This window comes from Lampetra fluviatilis, chromosome 55 (genome assembly GCF_964198595.1).
Source record: "Lampetra fluviatilis chromosome 55, kcLamFluv1.1, whole genome shotgun sequence".
Classification (NCBI taxonomy): domain Eukaryota; kingdom Metazoa; phylum Chordata; class Hyperoartia; order Petromyzontiformes; family Petromyzontidae; genus Lampetra; species Lampetra fluviatilis.
In genome coordinates this window covers 4179120-4197967 of record NC_136329.1, presented here as the reverse complement: position 1 = coordinate 4197967, position 18848 = coordinate 4179120, and the positions used below count along the sequence as shown (strand labels likewise).

The 18848-nt window shown below is 56.1% G+C and overlaps 1 protein-coding gene across 1 annotated transcript; it reads right to left on the bottom strand.

Annotated features, from left to right (window-relative positions):
- Positions 1–209: 209 nt before the first annotated feature.
- On the bottom strand, positions 210–17277 carry LOC144949898 (uncharacterized). The gene is made up of 9 exons (XM_078879882.1): positions 17070–17277; positions 15316–15436; positions 13350–14153; positions 12258–12403; positions 11171–11264; positions 9411–9701; positions 6949–7021; positions 5781–6453; positions 210–248 (listed from the first exon to the last, which is right to left on the bottom strand). The coding sequence occupies exons 1-9, from the start codon at positions 17115–17117 to the stop codon at positions 210–212; spliced, it is 2289 nt and encodes a 762-aa protein (XP_078736008.1). The 5' UTR covers positions 17118–17277.
- Between the last annotated feature and the right edge of the window lie 1571 nt (positions 17278–18848).

The following is an 18848-nucleotide window of genomic DNA, read 5'->3' as shown; positions in this document are numbered from 1 at the left end:
ACGACGTCTTGCTTGCCGTAACAGTATTGTGTGGAATGATCAGACAATGTCACACTTCAGGAACATTCTTAGAAGGCAAAAACAAACTTCAATGGACAGATTTTTAGTCAAACCAGTGCCATGACCTCACGCGACCATCGTTCGGTCGGCACCCACACACCCTGTCCTGTAGGGCCAGCACTGCACTTACAGCCTGGAGCCATCCAGCGCTATGATCCAGCGCACGCCGTGCCCCTATAGGGCCGGTACTACACCGACACCAGCGCACACCGTGCCCCTATAGGGCCGGTACTACACCGACACCATTGTGGTATCCGCCAACTTCGCGACACCTCACGCCGTGCCCCTATAGGGTCAGTACTGCACCCACAGCCTGTTGACATCATCCAGCGATGTCACTACACAAGAGTAATATGAGGATGCACCTGGGGGGTAACTGGGCGATGGTGATTGGCTCTGCTGGCCTCAGTCCGCAGCCAATGGGACGTCGAGCCAGGGGCTTGGCCTGTGGCTGCATAGCAACATCTGGAAGGTTCCAGGGGGTGAGGCTGATGATTGGCTGCGTGGTATCACGTGGGCCAGGTGTTATAAGGGGTGTGGGGAGAGACAGCTCCGGGTCAGTGTGGAGAGGGGCTGAGGAGGGACCACGTCTGTGTCACCGGCACGTCAGCGGCCACGTGGCAGGCCGGAGGCCGTCTCTCAGAGATCGCAACCGGGTACCCGATATCCGTACCCTACCCGATACCCGGCCAGGTACTGGTAGCCGGGTATCAGGTAGGGTACGGGTACCTGATTGTGACCTCTGAGATGAAGCCATGTTGCAGGCGTGGGTGGGTTGATTCTAGGAACTTGAATTGTGAGAAGAGACAAGACGTTGGGAAATGAGTGACAAACGGTGACACACCAGTGACTCACGGTCTACCCGTACCCGGCCGCACCAGGGTCGCAAACGGGTACCCGTACCCGGCCGGGTATGGGTAGCCGGGTATCGGATAGGGTACGGGTATCGAGTACCTGATTGCGACCTCTGGGATGAAGCAATGTTGCAGGCGTGGGTGGGTTGATTCTAGGAACTTGAATTGTGAGAAGAAACGAGACGTTGAGAAATGAGTAGGCCGTGAGTCACTGGTGAGTCACCGTTTGTCAGTCATTTCGGGTAGGATACGGGTACCCATTTGCGACCCTGGTGCGGCCGGGTACGGGTAAGTGTGGGGGCCGTTGGCCCCCGGGGTCTCTCCCGCCATCATCCCCTATTCCGTTTATGTTACCCCACCTCCCTAATACCCGCTAGGGTTTCGCCGGCCTTCGAACGCGACGCCCCTACCCATACGGCTTCACGCAGCGCTCCCACGCTGCAAGCATACGTGCGCACGGCATCATCAATCAAACGCCATACTCCCCCTCTTTACGCCACTACGTAAAGCTCTCGCACGCTGCGAGCGTGCGCCCGTCTACAGCCCTGTGCGGCACTCGCCTCCACGTCGAATAACCAAGTTACCAATGCGCACCCGTATCCGACACGTAGCGAACGTACGCGCACTCACGCACACAGCTCCCCGCGGCACTCACTCACCACGGAGCACTCACGTTGTGATCGCGCACCTGTATCATACACGTAGTGAACACACGCGCACCCACACGCGCAGCTCCGCGCCGCGCTCACTCACGTGGCGAACCACTGTGTACGCAGCACCACACACGTGCACACCTCTCCACGAGATCACACGAGGCCACGATTCGCTATTAATGATTTATTGTCCGCTACCTGGAACTAGGTGTTAAATCAGTGAGTCGACGAGGCTGGCCCACGCTGATACCTTTATGCCTATTCCCGATTTATCTGCTATTATTATAATTCACCTCGTTACTCACTGTTAGGTGCTCACGGCGGTCCGTTGATCCCCTGCTCGCAGCGTTCCTCGGTGCGTCTCACGGACGTCCGGGTCGCTGGGCTGGAGCTGCGTCTTGTCGCCTGGCGCTGGAGTGAGAGCGCGATTTCCCCTTTGCGCCCCCTATTTATCCTCCCTACCTCAAAGGGATGCGGCTCTGAACAATGGGCTCGCGCCCCTCTGGCACGCGCACGGCGGTTCCGGGCGCTTTTGATATGCTAATCAGTGTGCGGCGTGCGCGGCGTAAATCCTAATTAATCCCTTACCCTCCCTAACAATGGGGCCTGCGCGCTCAAGCGTAATTATCCCAACCCTCCATGACTATGCGCAAGAGCCCCTGCGGTCCCGCTATTCATGCTGTCCCGTCCCTCCGCTGCTTACCCCGTCGACCCGTGGGGGTGTGTGTGGGGGGAAATGCGCCTCAACCGCGGTGGCCGAATGCCCCACGCCACAACCATACCATCTTAAGGTCGGTCGCAGCGCCGCGGTGCAACGTAGCGTCGGGGGAGGTCATCCAATTCCCTGATCGCCGGAAACCGTGAGAGTTAATCCCGATAAGGGTTTCTCGGATAAAAACCAGTCGATCAGGTGTCCTCCCCTTCCAGCTCTATGGGGGGGGGGGGGGGGGGAATGCGCGCGGGTGTGTTCATGTGAGGTGAGGTGAGGGGGACGAGGGGTTGGCTCCGTTGCTTGGTGGTGGCGAGGTCGGGGATGGGGCGCCTGCCGAACGGCTTCGTGGCGGCGGCATCACATAAGGAATCAAAACCCGTTTGCGACCTCTGCCGTCCCCTACACACCGTCAATCAGCGGCATGAGGGAGCGAGGCAGCGAGCGGACGCTGTCACGCTCGGGGAACGGAGTAACGGGGGGAAGAGGAACCCGGCATGTGACGGAGCTGTGGAATGAAGAACGAAAAGACAAAAGACACGATCTCGTCTGGAGCGGATTTATTACACATGTGTAGGACTCTTACTGACGCGACAACTTCTTTGTCTTTCTCGTTCCTTTTATTTTGCATATAGTTCACATCTCCGACAGCATCGCTCAATGTTCCTCCCTAATCTTCAATGTACAATTCTCCATCAGCCCCACTCGATGTCCCTTAGTTCGCTCTGCTGCTTTCGCTCGCTCTCTCTCTCTCCACCAAGGTCCATTACTCTGCTGCTTCGCTCTTGTCCACTGCTACCTTATACTATACGCTCTTATCCACTGCTACCTTATACTATACACTCTTGTCCACTGCTACCTTATACTATACACTCTTGTCCAGGCACCAACTCCAACTCCAACTGCGACTCCAACCCTAACAATGACTCCCGTATCTCCATACGCTCACTGCCTTTATCCACGAACCAAACAACCCCAATTAATTATGTCATCCCCCGCTTCGTTACTCGCCCCCAGGCCCCCAGCCTCACGTGATTCTGTTATCGTAGACAGCCCGGCGCCCGTCCCAGACACTTACTCTCTCGAACAATCACCGGCCTGCGTCCTCAGTTACCCCTAACACCTGTGGCGTCTCTTAATGACCTCACCCCTTAATTGGCGCAACAACTGTATGTCCTCAGTTGCCCCCACTGTCCGCTGCACGCTCGCATCGCAACCAAACGCGTGGCGCGTGTCATCTCAAGTCCTACACAAGTATCAGAGCAACGTATAGCTTTGGTCGAGCAGTTGTATCAATGGGATACATTATTGTCAACATGAAAAATGATGAAAGATAAGAATATCTTTTCATGCCGTTTCTCTGGCAATGAAACGGTTGTTGTGTTAAGATGTTCGAATACCGAATAGATTGCTTTTTGCAAGGGAATCAAGTCTGCATGATCCACACACGTTGCTTCGTGGCAAAACATGCGAACGTGCTCTGATAATGAGTCTATGCATTGTCTTAGAAACTGATTGGCCTACACCAGAGACGGCCTTCTGTGTGGCCTAGTCTCACCAGCAGTGTTCGTCGACGAGAAATCAATGGCAAAAAGGCGAACGGTACAGTGGCAATGCCAAATATCACAGCACTTACAGCTCGAGTCGAGCGATGGAGTGCCGCTTGCGTGACGAGGCACCGTGTGTGTGTCACGGTGTGTGCTTATAACCGGCTCCAGTTTAACAGCAGAGGTCTCACTCCGAATCAGTCGAGCGGCATTATCTTTTCATCGGTTGCGTAACGCTGTGTGGAAGCTACCTGGTCTGTCGCTCCGCACGAAGCTTCAGGTCTTCTCGGCCAGTCATTCCCTCCCTTCTCTACGCTTGCGAAACGTGGACCCCCCCTAATGGAGCATCTTCGCCGGTTTGAAACATTTAGGCTGGCCTGCCTACGATCCATCCTGGGTTTAACCAGGCTAGATTGTGAGGAGTTCACAAATCCTCCAAAGATCTGGGCAATGTCCCATCGGTGAGCTCTTCCAGCAGGCAAGGCTGTGTTCACTGGGTCATGTAGCCCATATGCCCAGCCACCGCATGCCCAAAGAGCTTTCGTTCGGCCAGTTCGAGGGGGCTAAACGGGCACGGCACGGGCCAGAGAAGGGATGGAGTTATGTGGTATAAGAGGCTCATGAAGGACGCTACTGGGCAGTTGGAGGCAGTCGCTCTCCAACAACAATCGAGGGGAGAGGAGCGACGCTCACAACAATGAGCAGAGCCCCGGGTGGCTAAAGCACAGCAAGTTGGCACAGTGGAGAGCACAGGTGGTGCATCAGCCAGTCATCTCGGTCATCTCAGTCAGTCGACCCGTGGCACCTGCTGGGTCTGTCCCGTGACCTCCTGCCAGCGGGCGTTCGACACTTCAAGTGGCCTCAACGTGCACCTGGCCTGGCACAAGCGTCGTGGTGACGTCACCGTCACTTAGTGGCAAATGGCGGTTGTTGTGATGGTGGTTGTCATGGTGGTGTGTGTGTGTGTGTAAGGCGTGTGTGTGTGTGAGGGAGAAACGCACACAAACACACAGAAGGCCCGAGCAGACGCGGTTGTAGTGAAAATTACTTCTCATTTATTCTTCACAAGAACTCGCGCAGAATTTACAGCCACCCACCCGCCCGCCCAACCCTAACCCCACCTCTACCCCTAACAACCTATACCCCTACCCACCGCTACACCTACCAAACTATACCCCTAGCCATCCCCAAATCCCCATGCCCCCTCCCCTCCCCATCGCGACCATGAACCCCCTCGGCCTGGGTGAGGAGGAAGAAGCCTCCCCCCCCTCCCACTAAAAAGTGACGCACACAGACGGCCTCACGAATCGCCACAACAGCAGCAGCAGCAGCGGCAAACGAACCCACAGAGACTTCAGGCTCTAGAACCTGAGAACCCAGAACCTCTAGAACCTGAGAACCCAGTCTCCCAGTGTCTCTAGAACCTGAGAACCCAGTCTCCCAGTGTCTATAGAACCTGAGTCCCGGTCTCCCTGACTCTCTGGACTCATTCACTGTCTGATTCTTCACATTCGTAGCCACCGGAGCTCCTAAACTCTAGCAACATCTCATCAGCATCATCGTCATCGCCGCCATCGCCACCATCGACACCACCAGCACCATCACCACCATCGCCACCATCACCCCCATCGACACCACCGGCACCATCACCATCACCACCATCGACACCATCGCCCCCATCTCCACCACTGGCACCATCACCACCATCGCCACCATCACCAGCACCATCACCATCACCACCACCATCACCACCAGCACCACCATCTCCACCACCGGCACCAGCACCACCACCAGCACCATCACCACCACCACCATCGGCACCTCCGGCACCATCTCCACCACCGGCACCACCATCACCGCCTCGAGCCCGGCCCCTCCCTCGCCCCCTGCCCCGTCGTGGGGGCCTGCCCACCAAGCCCCTGCCCCTCCCTCTGCCCCTCCCTCCCCTCCCTCTGGCCCTGGCCCCCCTAGAGGAGAGGTCCTGGGTGGGGTGGGTGGTGGGGTGAGAGGTGGGGTGGGTGGTGGGGTGGGTGGTGGGGTGGGTGGTGGGGTGAGAGGTGGGGTGGGTGGTGGGGTGGGTGGTAGGGTGGGTGGTGTGGTGGGTGGTGGGGTGGGTGGTGGGGTGGGTGGGCAGGTGGGTGGTGGGGTGAGCGGTGGGGTGGGTGGTGTTTTGGCTGGTGGGGTGGGTGGTGAGGTGGCTGATAGGGTGGGTGGTGTTTTGGCTGGTGGGGTGGGTGGTGGCGTGGGTGATTGGGTGGGTGGTGTTTTGGCTGGTGGGGTGGGTGGAGAGGTGGGTGGTGTTTTGGCTGGTGGGGTGGCTGGTGGTTTGGGTGGTGGTGTGGCTGGTGTTTTGGTTGGTGGGGTGGGTGGTTGGATGGGTGATTGGGTGGGTGGTGATGTGGGTGGTGGTGTTGTGGCTGGTGGTGTGGCTGGTTTTGTGGGCGAGGAGGGAGGAGGGGCGGGCACAAAGCGCGCGGGAGAGGAGCGAGCGCAGGGAGGGGGCCGCCAGCGGAGTGGAGGAGAACCACGGAGAGGAGGAGGAGGGAGCCTCCCCCGGCGGGGAGTCCAGGGGGGTCAGGTAGAGGGGGCCAGGGGGCCCCCCCTCGCTGGCACAGCAGGACGAGGGGGGGCTGATCACACGGGGGGGAAGGGGGGGGGCACAAGGAGGAGGGAGAGACGGTGACGTTAGTGAGGCGATGCAAGCGAGTGCCGGGAGGCGCTCTACACGCAGTAAACACTCGTGTGGTCAGGGTGGTGGCGGTTGTTGTGGTGGTGCAGTGTGGTTGTTGTGGTTGTGTAGTGTAGTGTGGTTTTTGTGGTTGTTCTGGTAGTGTAGTGTGGTTGTTGTGGTAGTGCAGTGTGGTTGTTGTGGTTGTTGTGGTTGTGATAGTTGTGGTGGTGTAGTGTGGTTGTTGTGGTAGTGTAGTGTGGTTGTGGTAGTTGTTGTTGCGGTTGTTGTGGTTGTTCTGGTAGTGCAGTGTGGTTGTTGTGGTAGTGATAGTTGTGGTGTAGTGTGGTTGTTGTGATAGTTGTGGTAGTGTGGTTGTGGTAGTTGTTATTGCGGTTGTTGCGGTTATTGTGGTTGTTGTGGTTGTTGTGGTAGTTGTGGTTGTTGCGGTAGTTACATCTTGGAGAGGTAGGTTTCGTAAATGCGGACCGGACAACGCTCACGGTCCCAGAGATTTTCCGACATAATTCCTGAAATGATCGATAACATCATGATCACCAATACCATCACCAACAATAACATGAACACCACCACCACCACCATCATCATCAGTCGCTGCAACAGGATAAATAATCCATAATAGAGGTGTTTGTTGGGGTTAGATCGCGTAAAAGTGCCGTTAAAACCCGCCATCACAAACGTGTCCGTCGCCTAATGAGGCTAACTGCGATAAAATCTTGACTTAAAGCTTTCAAGCCACGTAGGCGGAAAACATAACACGAAATTATCGACGTTTCGATCGCAACACAAGCGGTTGTCTTCAGGGATTTATTTTTTCTGCCTTCGTGGCTTTACCGAATGAGAGAACACAGGTTGTAATCACTGGCGAAACGTCGAACTCAGATTGTAAATGTTGTGGCTTGGCTCTCCAACTCACAACCGGTGTGCTGTACTAGTATACTACACTGTACACTGCACTATACACTACACTATACACTACACTATACACTAGTGCTGTACTAGTATACTACACTATACACTACACTATACACGACACTATACACTACACTAGTGCTGTACTAGTATACTAAACTATACACTACACTGTACACTAGTGCTGTACTAGTATACTACACTATACACTACACTATACACTACACTATACACTACACTATACACTACACCAGACATGGGCAACGTACGGCCCCCGGGCCGTATATGGCCCGTTGGGCTTTTAAATTATTATTAAATTAAATTTTACCTTCCTCCTGTAATGCCACCATTTCCCCATTAGATGGCGCACTTTGACCGGGAGTGTGGTGTATGGGGCTCGAAAGGGCACATAATCTCGCAATGCATTGTGGGCCATCAGCGCCATTTTCAGGGTTTGTTTACATTGCTGAGTTAGATACGGTGCTCCCTTTACTTTTTCGCTTTGCCCTGTGAGCCCTTCTGTAAAATGAGCGGATCAAGTGAGTGAAAAGTGGACAATGAGTGCCGAGTGTTTAACACGGAGTGGACAACAAAATACTTTTTCACTGAAGTCCAATCGAAGGCTCTATGCCTGATATGCCAAGAAACTGCCGCAGTTTTCAAAGAGTGCAACATCAGCCGTCACTTTGCTACGAAGCATGCTGACTACGCTAGCAAGCAGTCAACGCAAGAACGGGCGGCTACGGCTCAGAGGTTGGCGGCTAATTTACAGACTCGGCAACATTTTTTTCACCAACAAACTGCGATTCAAGAGTCAACTACCAAGGCAAGTTTTTTGGTGGCATTCGAAATAGCAAAGGCTAGCAAGCCTTTCTCCGAAGGCGAGTTTGTAAAAGAATGCACGGTACAGACAGCAGACATCTTGTGTCCGGAGATCAAAAGCAAATTTGAAAAAGTCAGTTTATCACGCAGGACTGTGACTCGCCGTGTGGAACTGACTGATGAAAATATAGCCAGTCAATTAAACAAAAAGTCTGATTCCTTTGAATTATATTCACTAGCACTGGATGAAAGTATGGACGTAAAAGACACTGCTCAGCTCCTCATTTTTATCCGAGGCATTAACTTGTCAATGCCTGAACGGGTGACGTCGATTCTGAATGTGGATGGGGGAAAACCGGAGGATCCGGGAGGAAAATCCACGCGACCACGGGGAGAGCAAAGACAGACGCAAACTGCATATATACAGCAGCAGCAGGCGTCAGGGTCGGGATCGAACCCACAACCTCCTGTACACCAGGCGAGGTAGTTAACATCTCATAGCCACCGTGATGATGATGAGAGAGAGACACGCAAAATTAAAATATACAGCAGCAGGCGTCAGGGTCGGGATCGAACCCACAACCTCCTGTACACCAGGCGAGGTAGTTAACATCTCATAGCCACCGTGATGATGATGAGAGACACGCAAAATTCAAATATACAGCAGCAGGCGTCAGGGTCGGGATCGAACCCACGACCTCCTGTACACCAGGCGAGGTAGTTAACATCTCATAGCCACCGTGATGATGAGAGAGAGAGACACGCAAAATTCAAATACACAGCAGCAGGCGTCAGGGTCGGGATCGAACCCACAACCTCCTGTACACCAGGCGAGGTAGTTAACATCTCATAGCCACCGTGATGATGATGAGAGAGAGAGAAACGCAAAATTCAAATATACAGCAGCATGCGTCAGGGTCGGAATCGAACCCACGACCGGCTGTACACCAGGCGAGGTAGTTAACATCTCATAGCCACCATGAGGATGATGAGAGACACGCAAAATTCAAATACACAGCAGCAGGCGTCAGGGTCGGGATCGAACCCACGACCTCCTGCGTACCAGACGAGGTAGTCAACATCTCCTAGCCACTGCGTGGCTCCCCCCCCCCCACCTCAATCTGCTAAAGTGTCTCCCTCCTCCCGCTGGCCCCCCTCGCTCACCTGCTACGTCACTTCCCGCGTCCGCTCCGCTCCCTCGGTAGGCGAGAGCCCTCCCCGCGGAGTCCCCGGTGGGCCGGGAGCGTGAAGAGGAGGAGGTGGAGGTGCAGGAGGGAGCGGACCGCACGAGCAGCGAGCGCGTGGAGAGGCGCCCGTGCTGCGTCGGGGAGTGCAGCTGGAAGCCCCAGGCGAGGTAGTAGAGGAGCGAGAAGAGGAGAGACCACGGGGAATGGAGGCCCATCAGGCCGCTCGCCCACAGGTGCTCCTCGCAGACGCGCGACGACGGCCATGGGCCTGCCACGGGGGGGGGGGGGGGGGGGGGGGGAGAGAGACAAGGGGGAGACGTGCGGGGGTGAGACACGGGGGACACGGGGGAGCCACGGGGGGGGGGGGGGGGGGGGAGACGTGGGGGGGTGAGACACGGAGGAGACGCGAGGGTGACACGGGGGAGACGGGGGGAGACGGGGGGGGGAGACGGGGAGGAGACGTGGGGGGGGACGTGGGGGAGACACGGGGAGAGACATGGGGGGGACACGGGGGAGACACGGGGGGAGACACGGGGGGAGACACGGGGAGACACGGGGGAGACACGGGGGAAACGCGGGGGAGACGCGGGGGGGAGACACGGGGAGACACGCGGGGGAGACACAGACACGGGGGGCAGACACGGGGGAGACACGGGGGGGAGACACGGGGGGGACACGGGGAGACACGGGGGAGACACAGGGGGAGACACGGGGGAGACACGGGGGGGACACGGGGGGGACACGGGGAGACACGGGGGAGACACGGGGGGCAGACACGGGGGGGAGACGGGGGGGAGACACGGGGGGGACACGGGGAGACACAGGGGGGAGACACGGTGGAGACACAGGGGGGAGACGGGGGGGAGACACGGGGAGACACGGGGGAGACACGGGGGGGAGACACGGGGGAGACACAGGGGGGAGACACGGTGGAGACACGGGGGGGACACGGGGGAGACACGGGGGAGACACGGGGGGGAGACGGGGGGGAGACACGGGGGAGACACGGGGGGGAGACACGGGGGAGACACAGGGGGGAGACACGGTGGAGACACGGGGGGGACACGGGGGAGACACGGGGGAGACGGGGGGGAGACACGGGGGGAAACACGGGGGAGACACGGGGGAGACACGGGGGGGACACGGGGAGACACGGGGGGGACACGGGGGAGACACGGGGGGAGATACGGGAGGGACACGGGGAGACACGGGGGGGACACGGGGAGACACGGGGGAGACACGGGGGGGAGACGGGGGGGAGACACGGGGGAGACACGGGGGGGACGTGGTGGAGACACGGGGGGGGAGACGCGGGAGAGTAAACGATATTCAACATCGCCTTGCCACGCAGCACACCGAGGAGAGAGGCTTTGCTACAGCGGAGGAGGTGTAAGGGAATTCCAACGGGACCTACGTCTCCACTTAATCAGCCACGTCAAGACCCGGGTTCGATTCCCGTTCACGGCCAACACCGGTGGCGATTGTCAAAACCGGTACCTGGGCCTTCCCTAGGTCGACTCAGCCTCAGACGAGTAACCTGGAGCGGTGTGTAAACATCGCCACTGGGGAGACAAAGGCGGTCGGGCGTGGTGCTGGCCACCCACCCCCTCATGTACCGTGCCGGCCTTCATAGGTGCTCGCTAACAGCACTTGCCCCTACAGCCCGTTTGGGCTACACGGGGGATCTTTGCGAGTTTCCCAGCCCCACCACTCCCACCACGTGTCTCCGGCACGAACCGTTGGAGCTGAGGGTCTCGCTGAGACGCAGCTGGAAGTCCGAGTAACACGCGTCGGTGAAGATGTTGTCTTGCCTGCCGCAGTCTCCAAGGTGCTGCACTCACGGAAAAACACAGGGTGCACACACACACACACAGTGTGTACGTGTGTATGTCTTTGTTTTTGCGTATGTATCTGTGTGTGTCACTGTGTGCGTCTCTGTGTGTGTGTGTGTGTCCGTGTGTGTCACTGTGTGTCTCTGTGTGTGTGTCTGTATGTGTCACTGTGTGCGTCTCTGTGTGTCACTGTGTGTCACTGTGTGTGTCACTGTGTGTGTCTCTGTGTGTGTCTCTGTGTGTGTCACTGTGTGTGTCACTGTGTGTGTCACTGTGTGTGTCACTGTGTGTGTCACTGTGTGTGTCTCTGTGTGTGTCTCTGTGTGTGTGTCTGTGTGTGTCTCTGTGTCTCTGTGTGTGTCTCTGTGTGTGTCTCTGTGTGTGTCTGTGTGTGTGTGTCTCTGTGTTGCGTCTCTGTGTGTGTCTGTGTGTGTCTCTGTATATGTCTCTGTGTGCGTCTCTGTGTGTGTCTCTGTATATGTCTCTGTGTGCGTGTCTGTGTGTGCGTCTCTGTGTGTGTCTCTGTGTGTGTCTCTGAGTGTGCCTCTGTGTGTGTCCCTGTGTGTGTGCCTGTGTGTGTCTCTGTGTGAGTGTGTGTGTGTCTCTGTGTGTCTCTGTGCGTGTCTCTGTGTGTGTATCTGTGCGTGTCTCTGTGTGTCTCTGCACGTGTCTCTGTGTGAGTGTGTGTGTCTATGTGTGTGTGTCTCTGTGTGTGTTTCTGTGTGAGTGTGTGTGTGTGTCTCTGTGTGTGTCTCTGTGTGAGTGTCTCTGTGTGTGTGTCTCTGTGTGAGTGTGTGTGTGTGTCTCTGTGTCTCTGTGTGTGTCTCTGTGTCTCTGTGTGAGTGTCTCTGTGCGTGTCTCTGTGTGTGTATCTGTGTGTGTATCTGTGTGTGTATCTGTGTGTGTCTCTGCACGTGTCTCTGTGTCTGTGTGTGTGTCAATGTGTGTGTGTCTCTGTGTGTGTCTCTGTGTGTGTGAGTGTGTGTACGCACCTTGTGTATGCACACGCACAGGTAGTAGAGGCTGTCTGCCGAGTACTCGCGGCCACTCGGCCTCCTGGCCTCCCGCAGGAAGCGGCAGAGGCCGACGCAGAGCTCCTTGGAGAGACACGCCGAGACACGGTCTGCACACAGCGCTACTAGGCGGGAGAGACACGGGGGAGAGACACGGGAGAGAGACATGTGAGAGAGACATGGGAGAGAGACACGGGAGAGAGACACGGGAGACAATGAGACACAGTCTGCACACACCGCTACACGGGAGAGACACAGGGGAGAGACACGGGAGAGACACAGGGGAGAGACACGGGAGAGACACGGGAGACGATGAGACACGCGGAGACACGGTCTGCACACACCGCTACACAGGAGAGAGACACGGGGGAGACACGGGAGAGAGACATGGGGGAGGGGGGGGGAGGAGGATGAGGGGGCAGAGAAGAGGGAGTCGCGAGGAAACACTGAGAGGAGATTGTGGGAGCAGGAGGATGACGGAGATGCAGCGATGGTCTCCCCGTGTGTCTCCCCGTGTCTCCGTGTCTCCCCGTGTCCCCCCGTGTCTCCCCGTGTCTCCATGTCTCCCCGTGTCTCCCCGTGTCTCCCCGTGTCCCCATGTCTCCCCGTGTCTTCATGTGTCTTCACGTGTCCCCACATCTCCCCATGTCTCCCCCTGTGTGTCTCCGTGTCTCTCCCCGTGCCTCCCTGTGTCTCTCCCCGTGTGTCTCCTCGTGTGTCTCCCCGTGTGTCTCCTCGTGTGTCTCCCCGTGTGTCTCCCCGTGCCTCCCCGTGTCTCTCCCCGTGTCTCCCCGTGTCTCTCCCCGTGTCTCTCCCCGTGTCTCTCCCCGTGTCTCTCCCCATGTCTCCCCGTGTCTCTCCCCGTGTCTCTCCCCGTGTCTCTCCCCATGTCTCTCCGTGTCTCTCCCCGTGTCTCCCCCCGTGTCTCTCCCCGTGTGTCTCCCGTGTCTCTCCCCGTGCCTCTCCCCGTGCCTACCCCCGTGTCTCTCCCCGTGTCTCCCCGTCTCTCCCCGTGTCTCCATGTGTCTCCCCGTGTCTCCCCCCGTGTCTCTCCCAGTACATCCCCCGTACCGTCCTCCTCCTCCTCCCCTTCCGCGTGTCTCCCCCTCCACGTGGTCTCCGCGTGTTCCCCGCGTGGTCTCCGTCGCCGCGTCTCGGCCACCCACTGCCTCCACGCGTCCGAGCCGCACTCGGCGCTCAGAGGAGTCTCCTTCACCCCCCCCCCATCCCCGCCCTGGGGAGCCGTACTATGGGGACCCCGTAGACACCAGGGATCAGGATCGGTTTCACCGGTGGGATCAAGGGCACGGGAGCGATCGACGCGATCGGCGGCGGCGGAGGTCCCGCGCGGATCAATGGCCCCGCAGGGCTGATCAATAAAGCCCAAGGGGCTCATCGGTGTCATCCCCTCGGAGGCTTCGCGATCGATCGGCCCGGTAGGATCGAGGTACTCTGAGGGATCGCGCGGATCTCCGGGGGCGATGGGCCGGGAAGGATCAATAAGATCACCGATGGGATCGATAGGACCGCCAGGACGCCCCGTGGTGCCGATGGTGCCGCAGGTATCAATGAGCTCCATCGGATCGTCGGGATCAAAGAGATCGGCGGACTCGATGAGGTCGATGGGATCGATGACGAGACCGATATTATCGGTGGGATCAATGAGGTCAATATCGGCGGGATCAATGGAATCGGCGTGACCGACGAGACGATCGGTGGGATCAACGTCGGCGGGACCCACGCGACTAATAGGATCGGCGGGATCGGTGGGATCGGAGCGAGGGGAGCAGTGGAGTCGGATGGGCAGAGGCGGCGTGGCAGACAAGAGGTCTGAGCTGAATCTGGGATCTTGGGCTCGGAGAGGCAAAGGTGGTCCTGGAACAGCAAACAGGGGCCAGAGGTTAGTGAGCATCGCAGCATCGCGAACGGTATCGTGACCCGTCATCACACGTAGAGACACACAGACACACGCAGATACACACGCAGACACACGCAGACACACAATAGACACACGCAGACACACACACACACACAGACACACGCAGACACACAGAAACACACACACAGAAACACGCACGCAGCCACACACAGACACACGCAGACAGACACACACACAGACACACACACAGAAACACACACAGAAACACACAGAGACACACAGACACACGCAGACACACACATACACACAGACACAAGAAGCTACACACAGATACACACAGACACACACACAGACACACACAGAGACACACAGCTACACACAGACACACACAGATACACGCAGACATACACAACAACCGCCATTCGCCACTAAGTGGCGGTGACGTCACCACGACGCTTGTGCCAGGCCATGTGCACCTTGAGGCCACGTGAAGCGTCGAACGCCCGCTGGCATTAGGTCACGGGGCAGACCCAGCAGGTGCCACGGGTCGACTGAGATGACTGGCTGATGCACCACCGGTTCCCCCCCCATTCTGTGCCAACTTGCTGTGCTTTAGCCACCCGGCGCTCTGCTCGTTGTTGTGAGCGTCGCTCCTCCGCCCTCCGTTGTTGCTGGAGGGCGACTGCCTCCATCTTCCCAGGATGATGATGCTGCTGCTGATGATGATGCTCCTGCTGCAGCTGATGATGCTGTTGCTGCTGATGATGATGCTCATGCTGCTGCTAGTGATGATGATGCTGATGATGATGCTGATGATGCTACTGCTGCTGATGATGCTGCTGCTGATGATACTGCTGATAATGATGATGCTGATGATGAGATGCTCCTGCTGCAGCTAGTGATGATGATGCTGCTGATGATGCTCCTGCTGCAGCTGATGCTGCTGCTAATGATGAGGATGCTGATGCTCATGCTGATGATGATGCTGATGATACTGCTGCTGATGCTGCTGCTCGTGATGATGCTGCTGATGATGCTGCTGCTGAGGATGCTGATGATGCTGCTGCTGATGATGCTGCTGCTGATGATGCTGCTGCTGATGATGCTGCTGCTGATGATGCTGCTGCTGATGATGTTGTCAACCCCTGCTCTGCTCACCCTCCTCATCGGACGAGTCGTCCGTGGTGCTCGACCAGGTGGAGCCCACCGATGGGATGGCGCAATCCATCCGTGCGGCAACACCACACTCGGAGTCCAGCAGAGATGTCTTGTGGCGAAACTGAGAGACGAGGGTGAGAGAGTGAGAGGGTGAGTGAGAGGGTGAGTGGGTGAGAGGGTGAGTGAGAGGGTGAGTGAGAGGGTGAGTGAGTGGGTGAGTGAGTGAGTGACAGGGTGAGTGAGTGGTTGGGTGAGTGAGAGGGTGAGAGGGTGAGTGTGAAGGGTGAGAGGGTGAGTGGGTGAGAGGTTGAGTGGGTGAGTGAGTGAGAGGGTGAGGGTGAGTGAGTGAGTGAGAGGGTGAGAGGGTGAGTGAGTGAGTGAGAGGGTGAGTGAGTGGGTGGGTGAGAGGGTGAGTGTGAAGGGTGAGAGGGTGAGTGAGTGAGTGAGTGAGAGGGTGAGTGAGTGGGTGAGTGAGTGAGAGGGTGAGTGAGTGAGAGGGTGAGTGAGTAGGTGAGTGAGTGAGTGGGTGAGTGAGAGGGTGAGTGAGTGGGTGGGTGAGTGAGTGGGTGAGAGGGTGAGTGAGTGAGAGGGTGAGTGAGTGAGAGGGTGAGCGAGTGAGAGGGTGAGTGAGTGGGTGAGTGAGAGGGTGAGTGAGTGAGTGAGAGGGTGAGTGAGTGGGTGAGTGAGAGGGTGAGTGAATGAGAGGGTGAGTGAGTGGGTGAGTGAGAGGGTGAGTGAGTGGGTGAGTGAGAGGGTGAGTGAGAGGGTGAGTGAGTGGGTGAGTGAGAGGGTGAGTGAGTGGGTGAGTGAGGGGGTGAGTGAGAGGGTGAGTGAGTGGGTGAGCGAGTGGGTGAGTGAGTGGGTGAGTGAGAGAGAGGGTGAGTGAGAGGGTGAGTGAGGGGGTGAGTGAGAGGGTGAGTGAGAGGGTGAGTGAGTGAGAGGGTGAGTGAGGGGGTGAGTGAGAGGGTGAGTGAGGGGGTGAGTGAGAGGTGAGTGAGTGGGTGAGTGAGTGAGGGGTGAGTGAGTGGGTGAGTGAGAGGGTGAGTGAGGAGGTGAGTGAGTGGGTGAGTGAGAAGGTGAGTGAGAGGGTGAGTGAGTGGGTGAATGAGTGGGTGAGAGAGTGAGTGAGAGGGTGAGCGAGTGAGGATGAGCGAGTGAGAGGGTGAGTGAGGGGGTGAGTGAGAGGGTGAGTGAGAGGGTGAGTGGGTGAGTGAGTGGGTGAGTGAGTGGGTGAGTGAGAGAGAGGGTGAGTGAGAGGGTGAGTGAGGGGGTGAGTGAGAGGGTGAGTGAGAGGGTGAGTGAGTGAGAGGGTGAGTGAGGGGGTGAGTGAGTGAGAGGGTGAGTGAGGGGGTGAGTGAGAGGTGAGTGAGTGGGTGAGTGAGTGGGTGAGTGAGAGGGTGAGTGAGTGAGGGGTGAGTGAGTGGGTGAGTGAGAGGGTGAGTGAGGAGGTGAGTGAGTGGGTGAGTAAGAGGGTGAGTGAGTGAGAGGGTGAGTGAGAAGGTGAGTGAGAGGGTGAGTGAGTGGGTGAGTGAGTGAGGGGTGAGTGAGTGGGTGAGTGAAAGGGTGAGTGAGGAGGTGAGTGAGTGGGTGAGTAAGAGGGTGAGTGAGTGAGAGGGTGAGTGAGAAGGTGAGTGAGAGGGTGAGTGAGTGGGTGAATGAGTGGGTGAGAGAGTGAGAGGGTGAGTGAGAGGGTGAGTGAGAGGGTCAGCGAGTGAGAGGATGAGCGAGTGAGAGGGTGAGTGAGTGTCACTCACATTGTCCAGGCTTTCCGTGAGTTTCCGTTTCCGTGACAGCGTCCCCATGACAACCGAGGAGATCTCCTCATCTCCTGCACAAGAGAGTGAGAGAACCACGGTGGCTTAGAGATGTTAACTACCTCGCCTGGTGAGCAGGAGGTCGTGGGTTCGATCACGACCCTAACAACGCCTGCTACTGTTTATTTGGAGTCTGCGTGTCTCGCTCTTTACCAATGGAGATGTTAACTACCTCGCCTGGTATACAGGAGGTTCAGGGTTCAATCCCAACCACGACGCCGATTGTATATTGAGTTTGTGTGTGTGTCTCTCTCTCTCATCATCATCACGGTGTCTAGGAGATGTTAACTACCTCGCCTGGTACGCAGGAGGTCGTGGGTTCGATCCTGACCCCTGACGATGCCTGCTGCTGTATACAGGTAGTCCCCCGAGTTACGATATTTCGATCTTACGATGGCGATACGACAAAATTGCGGCAGGCAAACGCAGCAGCGTACGAGGTACGAATCTTGGTGAGTATAGTCCAATATGATACGTTACGACACGTTCAATGCATGTGTGATACGTAGCTTTAGCGATTTCATTTGAGGGTTACCACGATACGATACGTTCAATGCATGTTAAAAGTTTTTTTCATAGCAGCTAGGATTGTTTCCTGAAAAAAACTTTATATTAAATTGCAGTTCATATAGGTAGGCTAAGAATTTACCTAGTTTTTTTACTTTACGTTTCACTGTGCAATACAGTATTGTACAGTGATACCTCGGTTCACGAACAGAAACGTTCATAAAAATATGCTCCGGTTCACGAACTCCGCTTCGGTACACGAACAGGAGCCGCGGCCATTTTAATGCTATTTCCAGGCTGTCACATGGTCGTGACTTCCTGTAGGAAGATCGTGGAGGGAAGAAGAGACACAGAAAGAAGTACTGTGAAGACACTTTCAGTGACTTTTTGCTTTTTGGTGTGCTTTTTAGCACATACAGTACTGTACAACTGTACTGTACAATACTGTACTTACTGTATTGTACAGTTCACCCGTTTGAGTGCTTACTGAAGTCATCTCAAGCAAGGTTAGTGTTCTCTCTTTATACATTACTATACTGTACAGTACTAATGTGTATTGTAATTTGTTTCATATTTTTGTGTTTCAAAAACCAAAAAAATAGGTCAGAACGGATTAACCGGATTTACATTGAACCCTATGGGAAAATGTGCCTCGGTTCACGACCAATTCGGTTCGTGACCAGAGTCAGTTCACAAATTAAGTTCGTGAACCGAGGTATCACTGTATATAGTTTACACAGTACGCTACTGCAAATTGCTCTGTTTTGCTAAATTTTCACCATTCTTTAAGACTCCTGGGTAGGCTAGGCGATCTTCGACTTACGATATTTTTGACTTACGACGATGGGGTCGTCGTAACGCATCTCCATCGTAAGTAGAGGACTGCCTGTACACCACTTGGTTGAGCCGCTATCATTATTACACGCTTTTATTATTTAACTCACTCTCTCTGTTGTTGTTGTTGTCGTATCCTCAAATATTGTAACTCAATTTTAACCCACTTCCCAATGTGGTATCGACTGTACGGTGTTTTTTTCTGCAATATTTTGCTGTCTTTTCTTGGATTTTCTGTTTGCACTCAGTCACATAGTCACTATAAGATGTTTTTTTGTTCATGTTTTTTGTTTGTTGCGGTTGCACCCGATTCAAGAGCCGAATGCCTCACAGGGCTACACCTAATCAATGAACTTGAACTTGACTGCAAACTTGTTA